Below are 23,447 nucleotides of genomic sequence, written 5' to 3' on the forward strand. Positions count from 1 at the left end.
GGTGGCTTCAGCCAAGGGATCAGGGCTGGACCTGACACTGTGGGGGGCTCTTGGGGGCTGAGCGGCAGCTGGCTGTGTGGGCCTCCCTGGCAAGTGCAATAGGCAGTGCAAAGGCCCTGGGGCTGGACTGAGCTGGTGAGATCACAGAGAAGGCCAGCATGGCCCCTGGGGTAGGTGAGGGAGGGAAGGTGCCAGGCGGATCACCCAGGGCTGAGGAGGAGTTCGGGTCATATTATTTATGTGTGAAGGGAGGCCTGATGAGGTTTATACCGGGAAGTGAGGTGTTGAGTTTTTGCTTTCAAAGCTCACTCTGGTGGTTGCGGAGAGAAAGGACTAGCGGTTGAGAGACCTCGGTGGAGGTGGCCATAGCCATCCAGGCAAGCGGCGGCGGGCCCGGGTACTGTGCGAGCGGTCAGGGGTGTGGTGTGGAAGGGAAGTCCCGTGGCTGAAAAGGTCAGGGGCTGGGGCAGCTGTGGGGACAGTGAAATCCGAGGTGGATGCGGTGTTGAGGGGCTAGTGAGGGTATGAGCATCTGGCCCTGTGGCGAGCCACTTACTCTCCGTGCCTCGGTTTCTCATCTGTCAGGCAGGAATAAGAGTAGTTCCTGGCTCTGACGGTTGCTGAGGATTCCACGAGTTAACCATCTCTGACGTGCCGAGTTCAGTGTCAGGCACGTGGGAAGCAGTCTGTGGTTTCTCTTCTTCTCACTCTCTTGTCCATGTATTCTTGTCCTTTGTTCATCCAACAAACATCTACTGAGCGCTCGCTCTGTGCGAGGCCCTGTTGCGGGCCCTGGAGACACAGGAGCGGATGGGGCCTGACACTGTGATCTGGTGACAGCTTGGTAAGGACAGTGAGAGATCGGGCTGGGTGGCGGGGCCCTGTCCCCCCGCAGCCCATTCTGTCCCCCTCCCTCCTGCTTCTGTCACTGGGCCAGGTGGGAGGTTATCCCCTCCCCAGGGACCTTGCCCTGTCACTTTAATGTCCCCATGTGCGTGCGCTGCGGCTGCACAGTTAAAGTTAATTTCACGCTTGACTTCCTGCTGCGCTGGCAATTTCAGACATGTCCACGTCACCTGTACCCACCTCTGCTGCTCTCCTTCTGCCACCTGAGTCGTGGGGAGGTGTGGGGGTGGCTGCCCGGGATCTCAGCCCCACGTCTCAGGCTCTGATGAGCAGGGGAAGGGGCCAGGGCAACCCCAGGTGGACTAAACGGGCACTCCGCCGGAGGGACTGGTGCGGGAACTGCCGTTCCCTGAATGGGTCTGGGGTTGGTGCCCGGGACAGATATCGCTCCTGTGTGCTCTGCCGTGGCTGACCCTTTCCCTGCTACGCCCCCTCTGGTGTCCCATCCCGGGCACTGGCCTTGCTCCTCTTACCTTCCCGGGGTCTGGAAGCCTGCTGGTTCCCGGGGTTCTCTCTGTCCCCTGCTTTTCTTGTCTTGATGTCCGATGTCTTCCTTCTTTCTGCCTCCCTTGGGGGTTGTCTGACTGGAGCTGTCAGCCCTGGAGCTGTGCAGGTGGAAAGGGCCCCGGGGACCCAGGTTGCTGGGGCAGGTTTTTGTGTTCTTGCCCTCGAGGTTCAGAGATGTTAAGGAACCTCGCTAGGGTCATCCAGCCAAACTCCTAGGCCAACCGGATCTGCACACCCACCCTATTATCTCTCCTGGGTCTCCAGTCTGAGCCTGGCCCTTGCTAGCCTGGTGACCCTGGGCAAGTCACTTGGTTTGTCCATAAGCGGTTGCAGACCATCAGCTCGGACAGGTTCTTCTCGAGGGGCTCAGGGCCGCGCTCAGGCAGGCTTCCTCTGTCTACTCTTCCCTAGCAGTTGGGGGTCCGGCTCTCCCCGAAAGCCTCTCCTCACACCCTCTAAATCCACCATCCCCTTCACTCCCTGGAACTCAGTGCTCTCGTTTCCTTCTGCCCGCCTATTGCTCTGCTTCCCCCGAGCCTCAGCTCGAAGCCCTCTTCTTCCAGGAAGCCTCCCCTGATTGCCCTGTTTTCGAACCCTGTAGGTCCCAGGGCCTGGCCAGACTCTCCTTGGATGTCCACAGTCTCCAGCCCCTTATCGCTCCCTCCTCGTTTTTGCATCTCCTCCCAGGTCCAGCACCAGATGACGAGGCTTGGGTTTCCTCACAGGTTGTGGTTTTATAAACTCTGACTTCTCCCGGAGATGAGAGCTTTCCTCTGGATCCCCTATAAATGCCTCTATTGGCAAGCTCATCATGCTGCTGGTTTGCCAGCCCTTCTAGAGCCCCCTTATTAGAGACTGTGTTCCCTTTTTGCCAGAAAAAAGATCACAGCAGAAAAGATTTGTCTGCTGTAAGCTATTTGCATCTCCGATACCAAAACATTTCTTGGGACAAAATAAACACTCCAAGAATGTTGGCCAGAAGAATGTTGAACAAGTGGACACCCTAAGCCAGATGTCTAGGGGATTGTGACCAGACGCATGCCCGCGGGGCCGAGAGGGAAAGGTAGGGTGGGGAAGGGCTGGCGGGAGGTAGTAGGGAGTGGGAGGGGACTGTGGCGAATGGTGAGCTCATCGTCCTTGTAAAGCGGTGGTCCGGCCTCAGTCCCCAGCCTGTGGCCGTGAGGGGCTGTGCCAGACTGCCTGACTTCAGACTTTTTAGAAAGCACGGCCGTCCAAACACAGCGCGATCACGGGCGGGCTCCGCCGGGCGGACTGTGCCCGTTTGCAACCCGCCGACTCGACATTTGTCCTCTTTGGCAGTCCGTGGCTGCCTCTGGGCACCAGACACAGTGCTTGCTTTGGAAGGAAAGTCGGATCTGCCGGGGAGAACTACTGCCCGGCGGGGACTGCAGGAATCACGGGGACCCCGTGAGACTGTGTCCTCGCCATGGCTTTCCCAGGGTCCGCCTGGTCAGCTTACCCCAAAGCGGGCGGCTGGAGACCGCAGCGGCTTAGCCTGTCCCAGCCCTGGAGGCCAGCAGTCGGGCCTGAAGGGGAGCCGGGGCCCTGGTCTCTCCAGGGAAGGAGGCTTCCGAGCCTTTCCCAGCTTCTGCTTTTGGCTGGCTTCCCGGGCGTCCCTTGGCGTGTAGACACTCTGCGGTCTCCTCGGTCTCCTCGTGTCATCCTGCCTGTGTGTCCCCCTCCACGTCCACGCTTCACCTTTGTATAAGGACGCCCTCCTCATGACTGCGTGCTAGCTCGATGACCTCTGTGAAGACCCGGTTTCAAATCGGCTTGTTTTCTGAGGAATGGGGGAGGTTTGGGACTCCCAGCGTCATGGAGCCCCCACACATTCTAAAGTCACTGTATTTGGTCTCACTATGGCATTTCAACACAGATCCTGACCCGGTTTTTAAAATTTATTTAAAAATAGCTAGATTTAGGGGCACCTGGGGGGCTCAGTCGGTTAAGCGTCCGACTCTTGATTTCTGCTCAGGTCATGATCTCAGGGTCATGAGATCGAACCCCATGTCGGGCTCCCTGCCCAGTGCGGAGTCTGCTTGAGATTCTCTCTCTCCCTCTATCCCTCCCTCTGCTCAGGCGCTCTCCCCTTCTGTCCAAATAAATAAATAAAATCTTTTTTTTTTTTTAAGCCGGATTTACAGAAGAATGGCCAAGATAATACAGAGAATTTCCTGTATATCCTCTACCCAGGGTCCCCTAACAGGAACATTTTACGGAAGTGAGGCTGCTCTCCTCAGAACTGAGTGACCGTGGGACAGTGCTCTGCGCCAACCCAGAGGCTTTCTGTGGATTTTTCTAGTTTTTCCACTTAGATCTGTTTTCTGGTCCGGGCTCTGATGGCCGATTTCCGATTTGCACTTTGTCCCCGTTTTCCCTCGATGTTCCTGACCCCCTTATGAAGAGTTGCGGTCAGGGGTTTGGTAGAATGTCCCTCGGTTTGGGTTTGCCTGGTGCTTTCTCACGAAGGGGCCGGGCGTGGATGTGGGGGAAGAGCTCCACAGAGGAGAGGAGCTGCCCTCCCCTCCGGCGCCCGTTGGGCGCGAGGCTGGCTGTCTTGCTCTGCTGTGCTCCGGGCTTTGGGAGCACGTCATGGATCCAGCCTGCGTCCCCTGCAGGGGCAACATCACGGAATTTGTGGCCACGAGTCACAAATGCCTAGTGACCATTTGGGAAAAGAGACTTCGACGCGATGCACATGTCCTGTTTTTCCTCCACGTGTGGCCTAGTCTTGTGCGGTTCCCACGTGGGTCTCCCTGCAGCAGCTCGGGCTGGGGTGTTCCTGTGGGGGGTTTCCGTCCCCCACCTTCATGGTACGCGTATTAATTGGAATTCTGTAAGGCACGTTTGCTCTTTCTTCCTTGTTTTTCAACTCAGTCATTTATTTCCATCCGCGCAGACTCGTGGATGTTTATTCCGGTCTTTGGCTCACAGTCCAGCGCCCACCGGCCTTCTTTTGGTGCTCAGGTCCTCCTGGCTTTGGCAGTCCCCCGCTCAGGCTAGGTCTTGCATCCCTCTGATCTTTTAATTTTTTTTTTTCTTCTTTTTAGCCCCTCTTTTCTTTTTTTCTTTTTTTTTTTTTTAAAGATTTTATTTATTTATTTGACAGAGAGAGATCACAAGCAGGCAGAGAGGCAGGCAGAGAGAGAGGAGGAAGCAGGCTCCCTGCTGAGCAGAGAGCCCGATGCGGGGCTCGATCCCAGGACCCTGAGATCATGACCTGAGCCGAAGGCAGCGGCTTAACCCACTGAGCCACTCAGGCGCCCCAGGCCCCTCTTTTCTTAAAGATGCTCTGGGCTCTCCTTGTGTATTCCCGCCCCAGCTCTGGGATCCGCCACCCCTCCAGAGAGAAATGGCTTTCTTGTTGGAGAAGCATGTGAAGAACCGAGACCTCGGAGCTCCCGGGCTCACTGCCTTGGGCTGTCCTTGCTTCTCCGCCTTCTCAGCTCCATCCGTCCGTTTAAAAGCCCAGACCCCTCGCTCTGCCCAGACCAAGGCCCCGTGCAGCCAGCCCTGCCAGCCTCGCGCCTCTCCTCCCTCCTGCCCCCCTGCTCTTGCCCGCTGCTCTCCAGCCACACGGGCCTTCTGTGTGTCCTTCAAGGACTCGGAGTGTTCTGACCCCCGGGCCTTTGAACTTGCAGTCCTCTGCCTGGAGCGCCCTTCCCTGTGCTTCTCTCCACCGCTGGGTCCTTCTGCTGATCCGGATCGTGTGCGGGGCCCTCTCTGAGACTTTCTGCACCACTGCATCTAAAATAGCTACACCCACGCCCTCCCGTCCAGGCACTAGCCCACTAGTCTCTGAATCCGGGATTATCTGGATGACCTTGCTGATTGTCTGTGGGACCCCTCCACGCATCACCTCTGCAAGGGCCGGGAACTCTGCTCAAGGCTGTGTCCCCAGAGCCTAGAAGAGTGCCTGCAATTAGGTGCTCAGTAATCAGCAGCTAAATAACCGAGGACACGAGCACATGATGTCACTGTGCCCCCTTTTCAGTGGGGGTGTTGAGGCCAGGAGGCTCTCTGAAGTTGCTGAAATACCTCGTCATGGAATGACGTGTTCTCTTCTCAGCCTGTGTGACTGAGGACCCCCGTGCACACCCTGTTGGGAGCAGGGCAGGGGAGGCTGATGTCGGTGGGGAGGCCCCGGCTAACTTGAGGCCAGGATGACCCTGGGAGGCAGGGATCCCCTCCCTGCCGATCCTGGAAATGGCATGGTGTATCCTTGTCAGGAGTCAGAGAGTGGACAAGGCTTGAACCCTGCTGGGATCCGTGGGGGGCTCCAGAGAGGGGATGCTGCCCACACTTTTGCTATGGCCTTTCCCTCCTAATTAAGAGGGACTGTGCTGGCCTGTTAGTGTCCTTGGACTTGAGACCGTGTAGTGAGTATGCCAACCTCCTGCTGGAGGTCACTGGGGGTCAGGAGACACTTGTTCACCGGGGATAGCGGTGTGGTGGCAGACCTAAGGACAGCTGGGCCTGGCAGTGGAGCCTTCCAAGGTGGTGGTGTCTGTCTGCGGGGGCCAGGAGCCTGAAGAGAGTGACCGTCCATGGGGTGCCTGTGTCGGGTTGTTTCCAACTCCTTTAGCCCCCATGAGGCGTGTGCAGGGGGAATTTTGCCTGTCCATCAGGGCCTGGACTCCCACCACCTCCCGAGGTTAGGGTCTTAGGTGGCCCTTGGAAACTCCGAGAGGCTGGTTGGGGTATGGTTTTTTAGCTTCTTGTGGGGTTTGGACACCACTGAGACCATGAGGAAGTCGGAGTACCCCTCCCCAGAGATGCTGGGTGCCACTGCACACCTGGGTCGGGGTGAGTAACTCCTGGGTCTCCCCAGGCTTCTGAGGTCTGCCTGACGCCCCCAGGCCCACCCAGGTATCGACTGTAGCACTCACTAGTGTGTGGAGGCCGTGGGGAGGGGCTGAGGGAAAGGAGACCTGAGGGGTCCTGCCTCACTAGCCGCTACCCACCCATGCTGCCCTACTTAAGGGACCTCTGCCTGGCACAGGTCTGAGGAGCCCAGAGGCCACTGTGTGCAGCTTGGTTGGAGCCGGCCGGCAGACACCTGTCTCTGGGTGGGGTGGCCACCGTGCTTAGGGTCTTGGTTTGTCTGGGCCACGTTCCTGGTCTTAGCCTGTGGATGTTTCTCTGCAGCTGGTTTTCCAGAAGGGCTCCGGGGCCTGTGTGGACGGCAGCTTGGGGAGGGCGGGAAGCACTGACACTTTCCCACCCTGGGAGCCCCCCTTCTGCACACTGTGCTCACTCAGTCTGAAAGTGGGTGGGGGCCCCTCATTGGGGGAGAACAGGGACACACATTGGCCGTTCATGGTTCCCTCTGGGGAGCTACGGGCATCTCTTAGCTCCCTGACAGCCAACGCAGGGGTCAGCTTAGGTCTTGCTGTCAGGAAACAGCTCAGTGAAGGACAGGCTCTCTGAAACCCTGTGTTACTGACCTGCCCCGTGTGCTCTTTTCCTTCTACTTAGAAACCAGGCGATGCGGAAGAAGCTAATCTTATACTTCAAGAGGAGGAACCACGCTCGGAAACAATGGGTAAGCCGTCACTGGAGCCCCCCGGCCGCTCCCCTGGGCCAGGCTTCCTGGGCAGTCCAGGCCGTCCGGGCCACTTCGGGCCGTGCCCACGGGACCTCCTGGCCTGCAGCTGTCTCTGCTGCGCATCCAGGCCGCGGAGAAAGGCCAGGGTCAGCAGGGCAAACGGGAAGGGGTAGCAGCTGCTACAGTGAGGCCAGGGCTCGGGGCTCAGCTGCCCCAGGATGCCCGGGGCCTGGAATTCTGCCGCTCCTTTTCCAGCCTGGAAAGGGAGGGAGAGCGGTATGTTGGCCTGGGAGGCTGGTTGCTTGTCAGAGGACCCGTGGGCTTTCCAGGCCAGAAGAGAGAGGTTTGTTGGAAGAGGCGAGGCTGGGGTGGGCCATGTGCTGGCGGCGGCTGTGGGGAGCTCCCTCAAGAGATGAGGTTTCCCCACATCCAGGGAGGCCCCTCGCTGGCTCCAGCAGCAGTGGCTGCGTCATGAGTCAGGGGTGCGACTCCTGCGTCAGGCCATGTGCTCTGGGCTCTCATCTGGGAAACGGGCCCAAGGTGGAGAGAGAATGTGTGAGGGAACACGTGCAGCTGGGGGTCAGGGTGGCTGATTCACTGGGGGGCGGGGGAGGACCCAGCGAGGGAGGGGAAGTCACTCATTAGACTCTGCCGTGAGGGAAGGGCCGGCTCAGATGAGCTGAAGCAGTACATGAATTTGTGGCTGGAAAGGTCCTTCAGGTGGAGTTCAGGAGTGGTTTGATCCTATTTTACCTTCCTTTCTAGGCAGTTTTTTTTGAACTCTGTATGTCAGCACATTGACAGACCGGTTTCTCTGTGGGACCTGAACTCCTGCGGCAGACCTGAGTCTTGTAGAGCCAGAGGGAGGGCTGTCCGTCCTTGGACCACCTCCCCAAAGCTCTGATTGGACCATTTGAAGGCCTGGTCCCTCTGAACCCACCCTGCTCAGGCCCCAGACCTCACTTGGGTCCCGGAAGAGAGGAGACACTTCTGGCACAGACACTGGGTGGCTGGGAAGCTGGCGGGTGGCACTTGGACCCCAGAGATCCATGGGGTGAGAAGTGGTGGGCTTCTTGCCTTTCCTTTCTCAACTTCCTCAGACTCCTGGATTCACTGGATAGTGACCAGAGGTGGAATGGATGGGGCTCTTGAAAGCGGGCATCACATCTTATTCATTGAGCTCAATATAGAGCCAGGATCTGCTGTGAGCCTGGTACAGTGGCTGAGCAGAGGAGACACAGTGAGAAGTGCTGTGTGGAGGGACACCCTGCATGTCCTGGGCGGTGAACTCAGTACAGAAGTGGGAATGACAAGGAAGGACCAGCTGTGTGGAAATCTGGAGTATTAGGCAGAGGGCATAGCAAGTACAAAGGCCCTGTGGTTGGAACTAGCTTGGGTAGGACAGCATAGACTGCAGTAGGCAAGTCTGGAGTGCCGTGCCTGAGTTGGGGGTCACAGTTGACGTGAATGGGATGGGAGCCAGGTCACGATCACTTAGACACACTTGCCTCCAACCGGGATGGAGCATTCAGCTTTTATTTCAAATGCTGTGGGACTCTTAATTTATTCTTTTAAGTGTGTTCTCAGTAAACAATGTGAGGTCCTTATTATGAGAATATTCAGTCCAACAGGAAATTTAAGAGAATATAGTAAACACCTATATTCCCACTGTGTAGAATCGGTCATGGCTGACACTTCTTTGCTGAGGGTGTGTGCGTGTGTGTGCATGTGTTCCCGTGCAAGTATGAACATTGCTGTCGTCGAACTGGTAGGAAGTAGGTGCAGGCACTCGGACCCTTCTCCCTAATGGCCCTGCACCCATCTCCTGAGAGGACAGGAAGTGCTGTCATCGCCACACGGAGGAGCGAGCAGCTGTTCCCTGCGATCTTCCAGCCTCGGCCACGTTCATGTCCCCCGTGGCCCTGTCTGGGAATGAGGTTCATTTTGGGCAGGAGGAAGAAACTCTAATGTACACTTTAGAAGGATCCGTGTAGTCACTTGGGGGTCCCTTGAGAGGGTGGAGGGAATGTGGGCTTATTTAAAGATAGAGGAATCGCAGACTAAAAAGAAATTTGGGGTAGCTCTGAGGCCAGGCTGAGCCCATCTTAAGAGAGGTCCTTCGTGAAGCTGTAGTGGGAGGGCATTTGGAATGACCTCGTTCTTGTTCTTCTGTAATGAGCCCAGAGCCCCTGATGCATTATTTTCAGTAAGGATGGGGAGGGTCTTGGTCCAAATGCCCCCCCCGACCTCAGATCTGTATGGCCTCCCCCTACCGTGTGCCAGCCCCCACTCAAACTGGGGATCCCCACTCCTTGGATGTTCCGGGGACCACAGGTCAGCTGTCCACAGTGCCCGCACTCCTGCCTTGCCAAGAGAGCCAAGGCTTTGCCCCCAAAGGGACACGAACATGAACCTCCTGGGTTACCCTGCCCTTCCCTGGGAAGCTGAGCCCAGCTCCCCTGGGAAGCCAGACTTGGGGGTGAGGGTGGGGGTGAGGCCATGCTGTGGGTACAGGGGCTCAGGTCCACAGCCTGAGGAGTGTGATCTGGGGAGTGCTCTCTCGCCCCCGGCCTTACTTCTCCTCCTCATGGAAATGGGGCTGGGGGCAGGGCATTTGAGACACGTACTTGCTGCGGGAGGGTTGAGAGCAATGCGTGGTGAAGGGGGTGCGTGTGACAGCCGTGGGGGACTTGCAGGGAGGGTCAGCCGGGGGGAGTGCCCCGCACGGAGGATGGGGTCCGTGTTTCCTGAGGCTGCTCTACATGACCACAAGCCAAGCCACTGAAGACAACAGGAATGAGTTCTCTGATGGCTCCTGAGGCCGGAAGTCCAAAGTCAAGGTGTGGGCAAGGGTGCTCCCGCCAGAGGCCGTAGGGTGGATCTCGGCTGCCTCTCCCAGTCCCTGGGGCCCCGGCATCCCTGTGCCGTGGCCGCGTCACTCTGGTGTCAGCCTCTGTAGGCACAGGGCCGTCTCCCCATCTCTGCTCTCACGTGGCACGTGACTGCATGGCTCAGAGCTCCCCCTAATCCAGGACAACCTCATCTCGGGCGCTTGGTCAAATAAGGTCAAATAATCTACAGATTGGGGGTCCGCCGTGGGCACTGGCTTGTTTTCAGCACAGTCTGTCTTCCGCGTTCCCGGGCTTGTCCCCACCCGCCCTGTCATTTACGCGCTTTCCGAGCCAGCGGAAGATTTGCTCACCCTCTGCCATCCCCCGCACCCCCGAGTTTCCCTGCCTTCGCGCCGGGGCTTTCCCAGACCGGCCCCAGCGTCCCTGACTTGCTTCTGCAGCCTGAGCGCCGGCTAAGTGGGGGCGGGCAGAGTTGCTGCCTGTCACCGTCCTCCCTCATGAACACGCTGCAGAGGAGGCCGGGAGCCCTGGGGCTCAGGAGAGCCTGTGCGGAGAGCTTTCTGCAGGTTCTGCGAGCCCCTACGGCGGAGCCCTGCAGGGTGGCTGCGGGCGGTCGTGCCTGCCCTGCGGGTCGGGAGGTGACCGCAGAGGCCGGCCCCCCTGGCCAGCTGGCTCCCGCTGCCCTTCTCTGATACCAGCCTCCTCTCCCCATCCCTTGGTCTGAGACCACCTTCCCCAGTGTTGAGGGAGCCCCTTCTCCCCTCGCCTCCCCCGCCGTGCTCAGCAGGGCAGGAGGGTTTCAAATCTTGGTGCTGCTGGGCGTCTGGGGCAGGTCATTCGGCTTCAGCCCTCGGGTCCCTCCTCTGTTCGGTGAGGGATTTCCACCCACCTCATGGGGTTGCTGAGTGAGAGGCCGCACACGGCGTGCTCGGGGTGACACCAGGCATGCAGAGGGCCTGCGGTCACTGTGGGATGGAAAGAGAACAGCCGTGTGTGTCGGACTCAGAATGGCTCACAAAGTCACAGCAACGAGAGCAGCGTGGTGGTGGCATAAGGACCAACCCGAGCCCTGTGGGACAGACGGGAGGAGCTCAGAATAAGCCCTCACACCTGTGGCCGGGGTCTTTCACAAGAGGCCGGATCCGAATCCACTCGGAGAGAAAGCCTGGTCTCCTGAGCAAACGGTGCTGGGACGGCAGGTCCCCACATGCCCACAGTGTGCCGGGACCGCCACCTCCCGGAGCTGAAGCAGACACCAACTCAGAGTCAGTCAGAGGCCTGAATGCAAGAACTGAAACCGTAACATCGCTCGGGAGAAACACAGCGGTGACACTTCGTGACCTTGGGTTCGGCCGTGGACTCTTGGGTATGACACCAAAAGTGCCAGCAGCAAGGGGCGAGCAGGTGCATCAGACGTCGTCAGTCCCTGTCGGCCACGGCTGCCGGGATCCTGGCCCCCGCTCCGCACCAAGTGATGCCCGGCAAGGGGCTGACCTGCCGGGCTCTGAGTCCCACCTGGATGACAGGGGTGGTAGTCGTGGCCCAGGCAGGGTTTGGGTGGGTCTGCCCGCAGGAAGCACTCTGCTCTGTGCCCGGCGTGGGGCTCAGGAACGTTCAGCCAGTGTCAGGGTGGGGGCGGGGCTGGTGAGGGTGATCCCTGGCTGCGGGCACCAAGAGGTGGGGACGCCATCTGCTCCGAAGATGGACCGTGGTGGCCAGGGCACGGAGGCCCTGCTCCTTGCCCTCTGCAGACGCTTGCTCCCAGCACCCACACATGGGCTTAGCTCTGCCCTCGTGTCTCGAGGGTCAGCATTGGGGGGGATTTGCTTCCTCCCCTGGTCAGTGGGTCCGCTCCAGGGAAGTCCTGCTGAGTGGTCCTGCTCCCTGGGGAAGGATTTGTCCTCCAACGAGATGTCCCCAGGCGCTCAGTGCTGTAGACACGGGTCCTGTGTCTTCTCCAGTAACTTATTTTTCTTTGCTGGTTTTGTGAACTTTTCTCCCCATCCTCGCATCTGACACATTTTCTTGCTCTTGTCCATCAGACTGCAACCTCTCCGGCAGGGGGTGTGGGGGGTAGAATGGGTCCCATGCTGTGATGGTGACAGGTTGGATGTCCCTTGCCCCTGTCCCTGTGCCCAGTGGGGGGCTGTCTACGCCACAGAGCTGTGAACAGCGTGGCTCTTGTCTGCTGCTGGATCCATGTCCCGATCTCTAGCAAGTTCTTAGAGCAGCCCACATACATGTGGAGCCCCGGGGAGCTGGGGGTCAAGTTCTGCTCCCTGTCAAAGCTGGGCTGACCTTCCCTTAGGGACAGCTGCCCTGCTGGGTTTGCTGAAGTCCAAGGTCATAGGTTGCCTTAGTCAGGCTAAAATGCAGGATGCGGAGGAGTGTCTGATCACGAGGACGAGAGAGGGGTTTTCTGATTGTGCTGAAGCATCGGGAGGGCGTTCAAGCGAGACTCCCAGACCGTGCCATCTGTCCAGCACAGCTGTTAAGAGACGGGAGATTGGGGTCTTATGAGCGGCTTTTTGCTCCCCACCTGCTCGAGGTCCAGGTCACCTTGGAGATGTGGAAGCCAGGCAGCTACGTTCCTGGCTGGGTGGGGGGAAAACAGCAGGTGGCACTGTGGTTAGACGTGGAGGGGGGACTTCCTTGTCCAGGAGAGGTGGCAGAGGCTCCTCGGGACTTCATCTGTAGTCCCTGCGTCTGGGAGCATGGCGGAGCCTGAGGCCAGGGAATGAGGAAGTTTTCAGGAAGGGAATGCTTTCCTGGGGGCTGTCGCCAAGCTGACAGACACCCCAGAGCCTCGCTGTCTAACATAACTTCCTTCCATGGAGGAAATGCTCTGTGTGTGTGCTGTCCACTCCGGATGGTCGCCCTTCCCGCACATAGCTGTGGTGTCCAAGAAAATGTGTCTGGGGGTTCCAGGGTCTGGATTTTAAATGTTGCTGGATGTTAATGGGATTTGGACTTGGTCATGTGGCTGGTGGCTCTTGCACTGGATGAGACATTTCTAGAACGAGGCCTGGCACGTGGCCCATCTCCCAGGGAAGGAGGCAGCCAGGCCCGAAGCCTGCGGGTTTTCTTGGGACCCAGGTCCGCCCAGGTCTCTGTGTCACCGTGTGTGTCACCGTGTGTGTCTGCATCGGTACCTGCCTGTGTGACCATGTGTGCGTCTGTCCAGAGTGGGCTGGGAGCGTGGCTTGGGGGCGTGGGGCCCGGCGTCCAGATGGGGGATGACCCGCTGATCGGTGCTCCCTGTGCCGTGCTCCCCCAGGAACAGAAGTTCTGCCAGCGCTATGACCAGCTCATGGAGGCCTGGGAGAGGAAGGTGGAGCGCATCGAGAGCAACCCCCGGCGACGGGCCAAGGAGAGCAAGGTGCGCGAGTACTACGAGAAGCAGTTCCCTGAGATCCGCAAGCAGCGTGAGCTACAGGAGCGCATGCAGAGGTGAGCTGGGGCCGGGGCCTGACTGCCTCCCTCCCACCCCGCCCACCACTGCCGTTCCTCCATGTCGCCCCGAGGACCCGAGACAGCAGAGGAGCCACAGCTGCTGTGACACGGAGAGTGCAGCAGGGTCTCCCACCGGCGACCCGGGGCCGCGTGAGGTCCGTGCATGACTTGCTCAGAGCCTGCGTGGCCTTCATGCTTCTTTGAAACTCAGATCTGTTTTGGTGGAGCGAGCTCTCTTTCCCACCAGCCGTGGGAGCTTCGTTCGTTTACATGGTCTGTGTGGTCCCTGAAGGCAGCCGGAGATCCTGGGTGTGGGTCCGAGACGGGAGGGCCTCCTGCTGGCTTGGAAGCCAGATCGGGACGCTGGTCTCCCGTGGCGGTCTCGAGGACTGTGTGAGACCCGGTGTAGGTGTGCCCGGTACATAGTAGGCGCCCGGGGATGCGTAGCTGCGGTTTTGTTGCTATGTGGATAGGGCGAAGGGCGACGAGCAGCGATGATGGCACTTCCATTCTTTCCTGGACGCTCACAGTCCGCATCTCACTGTCCATACTGTCCATACTGTCTCCCTGTTACAGGGAGGAAACTGAGGCCCAGGTCCTGAAGAGGTGGGGCTGGGATTTCAACAGGCATGTGTGGGGCTGGGCTTTGGGGGGCATCTTAGGAGAGAAGATGGGATGGAGCCCCTGCGGCATTTCTGGGTCAGGGCAGGGGCTCCGTGCCGTCCCCTGGACCCCACAGCCTGGAGCGGTCCCTGTGGTATGAGAGGCCTGGCCCCTTTACACCTTCCTCCTTGCCGCCTACACTCTGCTTATGGGGAAGTTGTGGGTTTGGTCTGTGCTGTGGTGCCTGCTGGAGTCCCAGCTGCCGAGGGGCCGGTCCTGAGTGTGTCCCTTTGGTCTCCAGCAGGGTGGGCCAGCGGGGCAGCGGGCTCTCCATGTCGGCCGCCCGCAGCGAGCACGAGGTGTCTGAGATCATCGATGGCCTCTCGGAGCAGGAGGTAAGAGCACGGCCTTGACTCTGGCCTCGGCTTCACTCCCCTCTGTCCACCACCCATGGGAACGTCCTGGCAGGAAGCAGAATTTACCCCGATGGTTGAAATCAAGGGGCTCATTCCTGAAGTGTGGGCAGAACCAGCACAGGCTATTGAGGCCCAGGGGCAGTGGCTGTCTCCTGTCTCTAAGCCTAAAGGACCAGCAGAGAAAGGGGTGTTGCCTGGTAGTGGCCATCTGGCAGGACACGGCCCCGGGGGTGATCACAGGCTCCGCTGCAGCCTGGTGCCCCAGTGGGGAGGAAACGGGGAGTGTACTGGCTGCTCTCGGCCCCTCCCGTCGTCTCCCAGTGCCTCCCATTGGCTGAGCCCAGCCAGAGACCAGAGGCAGGGGTGCCTGAGACCTACTTTCTAGGTCAGCTCCTCAGTGCCCAGACTGGGAGCAGATGGACAGTTCCCCGCACACCGATTGTCCACCAGGCTGGCGGCCTTCTGGCAGGACCCGTGGCCCTTGGCGCGAATGCACTCTCTTTGTTCCCTCGGGCCCCTCTGGGACGCCTGGATGGCCAGAACGCAGCCGGGATGACCCTGGTGGTGGTCTGGGGGCCCAGAGACAATCGGGAAGCAGAGGAGGCATTTGCCCAGAGAACTCTGCGTGCCAGCCTGGTCCATCCTGGGTCTCGAAGGTTAAGCGTTTGACCTGCTTGACCTGCTTGTTCCCAGTGCCACAGTAGACATGAGGGAGTCTCATCAGGGGAGGGGAGTGCAGTCGTGCATGAGAGTGCATGAGGGACTTGGATCCAGTGGTACAGTGGCTACTGGCAGCTCGTGGCTCTTTAAACTGAAATTAACTCAAAGGAGAGAAAACCAAGACGCCAGCTCCTAGGTCACACTAGACACAGTGTGCCACGTGTTTGGCTGGTTCGTGGCTGCCACATGGGGAGGGGCAGGCAGGGGACCCCTGCATTACTGGAGCCAGACTTCAGCTGCTGATTCTCCCACTGGACAGACCTCCGAGTCCGGGGCAGGGCGCCCTCCTCATCATTCCAGGCCCTGCCCCTAGACGTTCCGAGTTAGCTGGTCCAGGATGGAGCCCAGCACTCTGCATTTTTACCAAGTTACCCACATGATTTTGATGCAGATGGTTCAGACTGTCTGGCCATGAAAAGAGATCTTCTTTTTAAAACTTCACATGGTACGTCCCTACTCTGAGCACCATCCAGTCCCCAGAAAGCAGAACTCAGCCCTTGCCCGTGGTCATACCTGCCGGTTTGCTCCGGCTCCTATCCCGTGGGTGCTGTGGCTGCGTGCCCGTCCCGCAGGGGTGTGGGCACTGGTTCAGTTTGCCTTGGAAGCCAGAGAGGGGCGGGTGGCCCTTGCCCAAGTGTTTCCTGCCTGATGGCCAAGGGCGAGTGGCATCTCCGCTGACTCAGGTTCCCCAGGCCCCAGCCATCATGCCAGAGGTGCACTTCCCCAGGTCCCGGTGACACGAGCAGGTGGCCACCGGCCTCCTGGGACTGTTGAGGGGTGGTAGTTGGGTGAGGTGGTGGGAAAAGGGTATTTATGTAGAACAAAGACCTCCCCTGACTAGAGGTTCCCCTGGAAGGTAGAAGGAGGGGGCTGGGTGGGAGGAGAAGTACAGCCCTGACCCTGCAGGGAGCTTTTAGCAGGCACGGTGTGTGCCCAGGAAGACAGACCTCAAGAGGGCAGAGTGGCGGGTCCTGCCAGGGGAGAGCTCTGCCTGTTACCAGGCCCGTGGTCTGCCATCCGTGCACATGGGGGGCAGCCGAGGACAATGGGAGAGGTCTTGGTGCTGGAGGCTGTGCCAAGTGCTGGGAGGGTCAGGCCTCCGGCGGCTGGCAGTGGGGGGTGGGTGGGGGAGAGGGGTGGGGAGGAGATCCTTCTGGGAGCTGGGGCTCAGGGCTGTGTGCTCCTGCTGGGAAGCCCCAACGCTGAAGGAGGGGTTGGCTGTGGGAGGCTGGGTGGCGGCTCCTTTGAACTAGCTGACCTTGGCCGTGCTGGGCCCTCGCCTGCCTCCTTAGATGGGTAATTAATCGCCAGTAATGGGCTGGCTGCAGAGATTTGGGGAAATGAGCCCAGATGAGCAGTGGCTCAGAGCCTCTTAATAGCCGTCCCGATGCATTAGGAGCGAGTGCGGCGGACTCCTGCAGTGCACGGGGCCAGGCAGCTGGGTCCCCAGTGGGCACGCTGGAAGGAGCGGATGCCAGGGCCGGGGAGGGCGGCGCGGAGGAAATGGGTCCGCGGTCTCACCGGCCCCTCTCCCTGCCCCGCGTGCCCTCCGAGCCTGGATGGCCAGGTCCGTCTCCCGAGCTGGTTTGGCCCAGCTGGCTGAACATCTTTCCTGTCATGTTTTACGGCACTTCCATTTCCAAAGGGAAGATGCATTGCCCCTTCTCCCTGCAGATAAGGCCACTGCCGCTCTCCGCATTTAATTTACAGCCCCATCCTCCATAAACCTGTCTGGGGCTGCCTTTAAATTCTCCCTCCCCCGGCATTGGGCTCTTAGTATTTCCAACCCGTCCTCCGCTTTCCCTCTGGCTCGGTATCTTCCCACTCTTGCTCGGAGCACCCACGCCCTTGCCCGGGCTCCCAGCGCTTGTGGGAGCCCTCCCCACCCCTGCCCCGTTCCCAGGCTGCCCCAGCGAACCCTCTGACTCGGGCCGTCCGCCTTCCGCCCTCCCCACAGAACCTGGAAAAGCAGATGCGCCAGCTGGCTGTGATCCCGCCAATGCTGTATGACGCCGACCAGCAGCGCATCAAGTTCATCAACATGAATGGGCTCATGGACGACCCCATGAAGGTGTACAAAGACCGCCAGGTCATGAACATGTGGAGCGAGCAGGAGAAGGAGACCTTCCGGGAGAAGTGAGTCCCCGGGTGCGGGGGCGCAGGCCACCCTGGCCCTCTCTGCCCTCTCCTGTCCTGGGAAGCCCTTCCTGCTCTGGAGGCCAGAAGTCCAAGGTCAAGGTGTGGGCAGGCTTGGTTCCTTCTGGAGGCTCTGAGGGACCGTCTGCCTCGCGCCTCTCCCCCACCCCCTGGGGGCTCCCAACAGCCTTCGTTGTTGCTTGGCTTGTAGCTGCATTGTTCCTTCCCTTCCTGTCTTCACGTGGTCTCCTCTGCGTGTCTCTCTGGGGCTTCTTTTTCCATCAAGGCCCGGCCCCAACCGTACTGGACAGAGGGCCCACCCTACTCCTCTGTGAGCGCCTCTTAACTAATCACATTCTCAAAGAGTTCATTTCCAAATAAGGTCGCATTCAGAGGTTTGGGTGGACGTGAACTTTGGGGGACACTATTCAACCCAGTACAAAGTGTGAGGGCAGCCTTATGTGAAATGGAGCTGTGTGTAGCGGGAGAACAGGGCTGGGGGATCTCGGAGGCTGGGCCAGAGGGCAGGGACATGTGGCTGGCGGACAGCTCTTGGTTCTCATTTTACTCTGAAAGTAGCGGTTTTTTGAGCACATTCTCCATCCCAGACACTGCAGATGTTTTTTGGGGTTTCGTGTGTTTGTCCTTCTTATCCCTGGTAACAGCATTGCCGGGCCATCCCCATTGCTCAGGCGAGGAAGCAGAAGCTCAGAGAGGTGAAGACACTTAATGAAGGCCACACAGCTTATAGACGTGGAGGCAGGATTCAGACTCCCCCATCATCAGGGCCAGGGCTCAGCTGCAGGGGAGAGGCTTGTCAGGAAGGGAGATGGAGCCAGGGAGCAGGGGTGTCTGGAGAGCAGAGGCAGGAATCAAGTGCTAAGACATGAGGCTTGGGGCTTCCGAAAGACCGGAGTGTTTTGGGGAGATGATTGAGGAGCTGTTGGATGGATAAAACCCCATCCCCTCAACCGAACTGAGAAGTCGTATCCCAGGGACTCACGCACGTGCCAGGCGCAGGCCCCCGTCAGGCAGGAGGTCTGGGGAAGCTGAGTTGTGAGCGGGGCCTCAGTGCTTGGCCAGAAGGATGTGCTGGAAACAGACTCTGCCTGCTTAGCCGCTGGACCTCCACCTCGGCCTCCAGAGAAGGCCTCGTGGCCCAGGGGACGAGACCCCTATTCTCCAGCAACCTGCTGTGGGTTCAGAGTGCCTGATGGGCCTCGGGATGGGGGTGATTCTGGGTCATGAGCAGCACCGGCTGACCTTGCTGCACAGACACCAGGATGTGGCCGTACAGGGGGAATAATCCATGAGGGTCTGGGCAGGAGAGGTGCGTGTGTGTGTGTGTTTAAGATTTTGTTTATTTACTTGAGAGAGACAGAGAGAGGTACTGAGAGAGCGCATGAGTAGGGAGAGGGGCAGAGGCAGAGGGAGAAGCAGACTCCCTGCTGAGCGGGGACCCCCCCCCCCCCCCCCAACGTACTTGATCCCAGGACACCGGGATTGTGACCTGAGCCAAAGGCAGTTGCTTAACCAACTGAGCTACCCAGGTGCCCCAGGAGTTCTGTTTCTACAAAAGCTTTCGAGTGTGGAAATTCTAAACCATCTGTACAAGTAGAGAGGTGGCGTGACGAGGCCTGGAGTGCCTACCACAGATTGAGCAGTTTCCAGGAATAGCACTTTGGGGAGCGGGTCCCAGGGGTGTTAGGGGCTGACTCCTCAGAGACAGGCATCCTGGTCCCTTGCGGGCTCATTTCAGGGTCCCTACAATCACAGGTGTGGTTGTTCTGCCATGAGTCAAGTCCCGCGCGTAAGCCAGGCTATAGTTTGAGTGAAGGATTGCCGTCACAGATGCTAACAAGTACTGTCGCATTAGGTATCTGCCTTCCCCCTGGTATGTTTGATATTTTAATTTATTTATGTTTTCTTAAAAAAAAAAAAAAAAGGCGTTACTGGTGTGTATTCTGTGTTTCTGCCTTTCTGGAGAGTTCATGTTTGCTCTTCTCACCTAATGATTTCATTGTTAATTCAAAAGGGTAGGGGCGGGGCAGGCTGGGCTGATGTCTTCTGAGGCTCAGCTTCGTGCCCCGAATCTTTCCAGGAGAGCCTTCCTGGCCAAGGCCTCATTTCCCACAGAATTGATGGCACTCGGGCCTCTGGAAATCATGTGCCAGTGGCATAGAGCCCCACCACACACTGGCTTTGTCACCTCCAGTAGCCACTTCTCCTTTCCGAGGCTCAGTTTTTTCATCTGTAAAATGGGTACGGCAACAGTGCCTCCCTTGTTTAGCTGCTGAGAGGTGCCCAGTGGGTAGGAAATTCTCAGTAAGTGTTGGCAGAGGATACAGGACTGGGTTGGAGGGCGGTGGAAGAGGTGAGCTAGAGGGTTTCCAGGTCGGAAACTTGGTCTCCTGGGATCCCATCTCTCCTTGGGGAAACCCCAAGGAAGGGATCTAGAGGGGGAAGGAAATGTCACTAGGGCAGGGAGAGGGAGAGGAAGGGAACTCTGTCTGGAAAAGCAGGGCGTTAGGCTGGCTCCAAGCTGCCCGAGGCAGGATCCCAGGCGGGGAACCCTGCCACTCTGCATCTCGGCTTCCTCCTGGAAGAGAGAAGAGGCCCTTCCGGATTCTCCTGTGTCTGGTTGGGGCGCAGGGGAGGGGCCCATTGGCCTCCTGCCTACCCATCTGGAGGGCCGGGCGGAGAGCACCAGGCGCTGGCCCAGGCTCCCTCGGGGGACACGGGGCCCCCACCTCACTAGCAGCTCCTTCTCTTCCCGGAGGAGGCTGCGGGGCGGTGGCGCGTCGTGGGGACCGTCAGGCCGCGGCTGGGCCCGGGCCAAGGACTCCACCCAGCATCCCTGGGGCCTCTGCGGCCGTGACCCACATCTCCGCCCCCACTGCCTGCCTGCTCCCGTGGCCCTGACATTTCAGCCTTGCCGAGCCTTTCCCAGTAATTCTGCCGGCTTCGGAGGAAGCCAGCTGGTGGGGCGCCAGCTCCCCGCACCCCCTCCGGCCTAGGTCCTTTCTTGCCGCCTCCTCGCGGGCACTCAGAGCCCGTGCTCCCACCTCTCCCAGGGAGGCCTGCAGCTCGCCGCCCGACCTGTGGCCTGGCTGTGGGGGCCCGCGTGGGCTGGGCGAGGCCCAGCTTCCCAGACCCGGCCGGAGATAGAAACAAAGGCAGATTTTAAAAGGGGGGGACCCCACCAAAGAGCCGCGTGTAATGTCCTCATTTTTCCTGGAAGCTGCCTCCAGCAGGACAAACAAATATATTTTCAAAGGCGCTAAAACCAGTGACTCACTCCAAGGAACGCCCTCCCTTACCCTCGGCCCGCCCGCCCTTCCCACACCCCCCTGGGCTTAATTGCTCCGAGTGGGGCGGCGCCCGCCTGGCCGGGCCCACGGAGATGGCAGGCGCCCGGGTGCTCGGCGCCCGCCCAGCTGGGAAGCCCCCCGCGGCCGGGCCTCACACCCGCCCTTCTGCTCCCACAGGTTCATGCAGCACCCCAAGAACTTCGGCCTGATCGCATCATTCCTGGAGAGGAAGGTGAGTCGCTGCCCCCAAGCCCGGCCACCGGCCCAGCCGCCCCGCCCGCCCTGCGCCTCTCTGGGGTCCACTCCGGCGGGTGCCCGCTTGCCCTGGGGCGAAGGACCCTCCCTCCCTGCCCACAGAGCTTGGCCCTTGTTCCGGCTGTCAGCCCTTGCCCCCCTCGGTCGGTCTGTCCTCCTGCTTCTTCCTTTGAGAAGCAGCCGCAGGCCCCACCTCTGCTGGCCAAGGGGGTGGAGCCCTGAGCTGGGAAACCCCAGGAGAGCTGTGTGCTCCGGCTTCCCCAGATCCCGATGCTCAGACGGGGCAGCCGTCTGTCACTAGGCCAGGGAGAGGGAGAGCAAGGGAACTCTGTCTGGAAAAGCAGGGAATCAGGCTGGCTTCTGACGCCCCAGATGCCAGCCAGGCGTGTGCTCAGTAAGTCCTCATCCCACTCGGACAAACCTTCCTGTAGAACGGCCACTTGAACCCTACCTTGCCCCCAAAGACAGCCCAAGGCAGTGCCCCTTTTCGCACCACCCCCTACCTGGCAGGGAGGCACAGAGTGTCCCCAGAGAACGGCAAAGACCTCCTTCGAGCCCTTTGTCGGGCCGAGCGGTGCCTGGAGTCGGGGAAGCCGGGCCAGGTCCAGTTGAGACCCTGTGTGCTGGCATCGGCCATGGGAACCCTGGTGTTGTAGGGCGGAGCAGGAAGGGCTCCAGCAAAGGTCTCCTTCTGGGGCCGCTGCCCTGAATTACCACACTCCCTGAATCAGGTTTGTTGGGGGGAGCATCAGCCCGCCCCCCAGCTTTGCTCAGGCCTAGCTGCTGGAGGCCTCGTGCTTTTCAGCTGAGGGAGGGACGTCCGAGGGGAGCCAGGCGGTTATTTTAACATTGAACAGTTGTCCCTCGAGTCTGCCCTTAATGAGCGGAGAACCATGGAAGGAGGAAGATGGGGCAGCGTGGGGAAACAGATCTCTCTGGGCCTGAAAATCCAGCGTGGGGAAGCCGGCCCGGTAGAGAGCCTTTCCTCTGGCTTCGTGATGGCTTTGTGCAGGGGGCGTGGACAGCCCGGAAGGCTCTGGGTCAGGGCTCCTGGGGGATGGAGGCAAGGGTTTCCAAAGCTGCTTGTTGAGCAGCCTTGCTTGGGAACCGGGAATCAGAGCCTCTGCCCTAGAGAGTGAACTTTACAGTGTGCTCTGGATAAGAGGCAGCTCAGGATAGGACGTAAATGGGGCTCCCAGAACGGTCTGAAACAGGGATTGCCAGTGGTGCCCCATGCCTTTGGGGACAGGCATATTCTGAGTGAGGCAGGGAGCAGGCTGGAAGCTCGGTGGGCTGGCCCGCCGTGCCCGTCTGTCTGCAGGGACAGCCGCTGCTTAGGGTCAGCCCTACCTCCCGCATGGAAGGCGCTCCCCTGACTTGTTCAAGGAGAAGTCGGACTCGCACGTTGCTCAATTTGCAAATAATGGCGTCTGATAAGACCAGGATTTTCTCAACTGCTGTGTGGGCCTCGTGTGTGGGCCAGGTTTATGTGGGAAGTGGCCTCTGTTCACATGCATTCTGGAGGTGGCAGAGGCCATGAGGTTTGAGGCCCAGCCTGCCTTTGCACCCAGCAGCCTTGACGGAACCGCCCTCGGAGGCGAGCTGTCACCTGGAGCTGGCCCGTGGCCGCGGGTGGCAGGCACCACTGTGTTGCGTCTGTTTGCTTTGAGGATGGCCTCTTACTGGTCCTGTTTGGGCAAGGAGGAGATGGGGTTCCAGAAGGGCCAGTCGCTAACTCAGCAAGTGGCAGCAGGGTTCACACCCATATGGGTGTGGGAAAGATCAAGGCCGAGAAAATCATCAACGTCCCAAGAGATGCAGAGTCGCTTGGGGATGTTATTGTCCGGCTGGGTCACAAAGCTTGGAAGAGGTTACTCGGGGCCCCAGGCACTTGGGAAGAAGGATCTGGGCTGAGAGAAAGAAGACCCAAGGCCTAGATTGGGGCCAACTTTGAGTTTGCCCAGCCGGGAGCTGGAGCACCGGGCGGGGGGCAGGGGACCCTCTAGGGTGTCCTAAGCGCTCTGTCTTCATGACTGCTCTGTGAAGCGTGTGCTCTGAGCATCCCCATTACCCAGGTGGGAAGGTTATGGTGACTTGGCCAAGGTCATCACACTCTCCGTGGAGGAGGCAGGGTTTAAACCCAGATCCCCAGCTCCAAGGCTCCTGCTCTGACCATCCACACCGGACACGGCGTTCTTCTCTCTCTGTCCTGCAGACTGTGGCCGAGTGTGTCCTCTATTACTACCTGACCAAGAAGAATGAGAACTACAAAAGCCTTGTGAGGAGGAGCTACCGGCGCCGCGGCAAGAGCCAGGTGAGAGATGGGGCAGGGCGGCTGGTTCTCGGGTCCCATCCCCGGCGTGCTGTGCGGCCCTTTGCAAGATGGGCGGTGACCATCTGCGAGTGTGGTTCCGCGGCAGGCTCCCGTGGCTTGGGCTCCTCAGTGGTGGCTGGGAGACCCTCTCTGGGGGTGATCAGGCTACCCCGGCACCAGAGGGGCGTACTAGCAGAAAGACCACTTCCATTCTCAGCCTGGAAAGTTCTAGAACTCCGGGCTCCGTGAATCATGATCCCTGTGGTTAAAGGGTCACATCCCCAGTGCAAGGACTGCGTTCTTTGCGTGACTTGGGCTGGTTAACAAGTTTAACGTTTAAAAAAATATCTGTAGTCTGTTTGTGTTGTTTTTATGCATATTTGAAAACAAAAAATAGCCAGTGCA

The 23,447-nt window shown here is 59.4% G+C and overlaps 1 protein-coding gene across 1 annotated transcript in view; it reads left to right on the plus strand.

Annotated features, from left to right (window-relative positions):
* Nucleotides 1-23,447, plus strand: part of LOC111156480 (nuclear receptor corepressor 2) — a 207,664-nt gene that overhangs the window by 102,241 nt on the left and 81,976 nt on the right. Inside the window, exons 10-15 of the mRNA XM_022517407.1 lie at nucleotides 6,913-6,979; nucleotides 13,112-13,284; nucleotides 14,192-14,285; nucleotides 16,984-17,162; nucleotides 20,651-20,705; nucleotides 22,944-23,042. Of these exons, the coding sequence (XP_022373115.1) occupies nucleotides 6,913-6,979; nucleotides 13,112-13,284; nucleotides 14,192-14,285; nucleotides 16,984-17,162; nucleotides 20,651-20,705; nucleotides 22,944-23,042 (667 nt within the window). The remainder of the gene's footprint in view (nucleotides 1-6,912; nucleotides 6,980-13,111; nucleotides 13,285-14,191; nucleotides 14,286-16,983; nucleotides 17,163-20,650; nucleotides 20,706-22,943; nucleotides 23,043-23,447) is intronic.

This window comes from Enhydra lutris, unplaced genomic scaffold (assembly GCF_002288905.1).
Source record: "Enhydra lutris kenyoni isolate GAN:26980312 unplaced genomic scaffold, ASM228890v2 scaffoldscaffold46, whole genome shotgun sequence".
Lineage (NCBI taxonomy): Eukaryota > Metazoa > Chordata > Mammalia > Carnivora > Mustelidae > Enhydra > Enhydra lutris.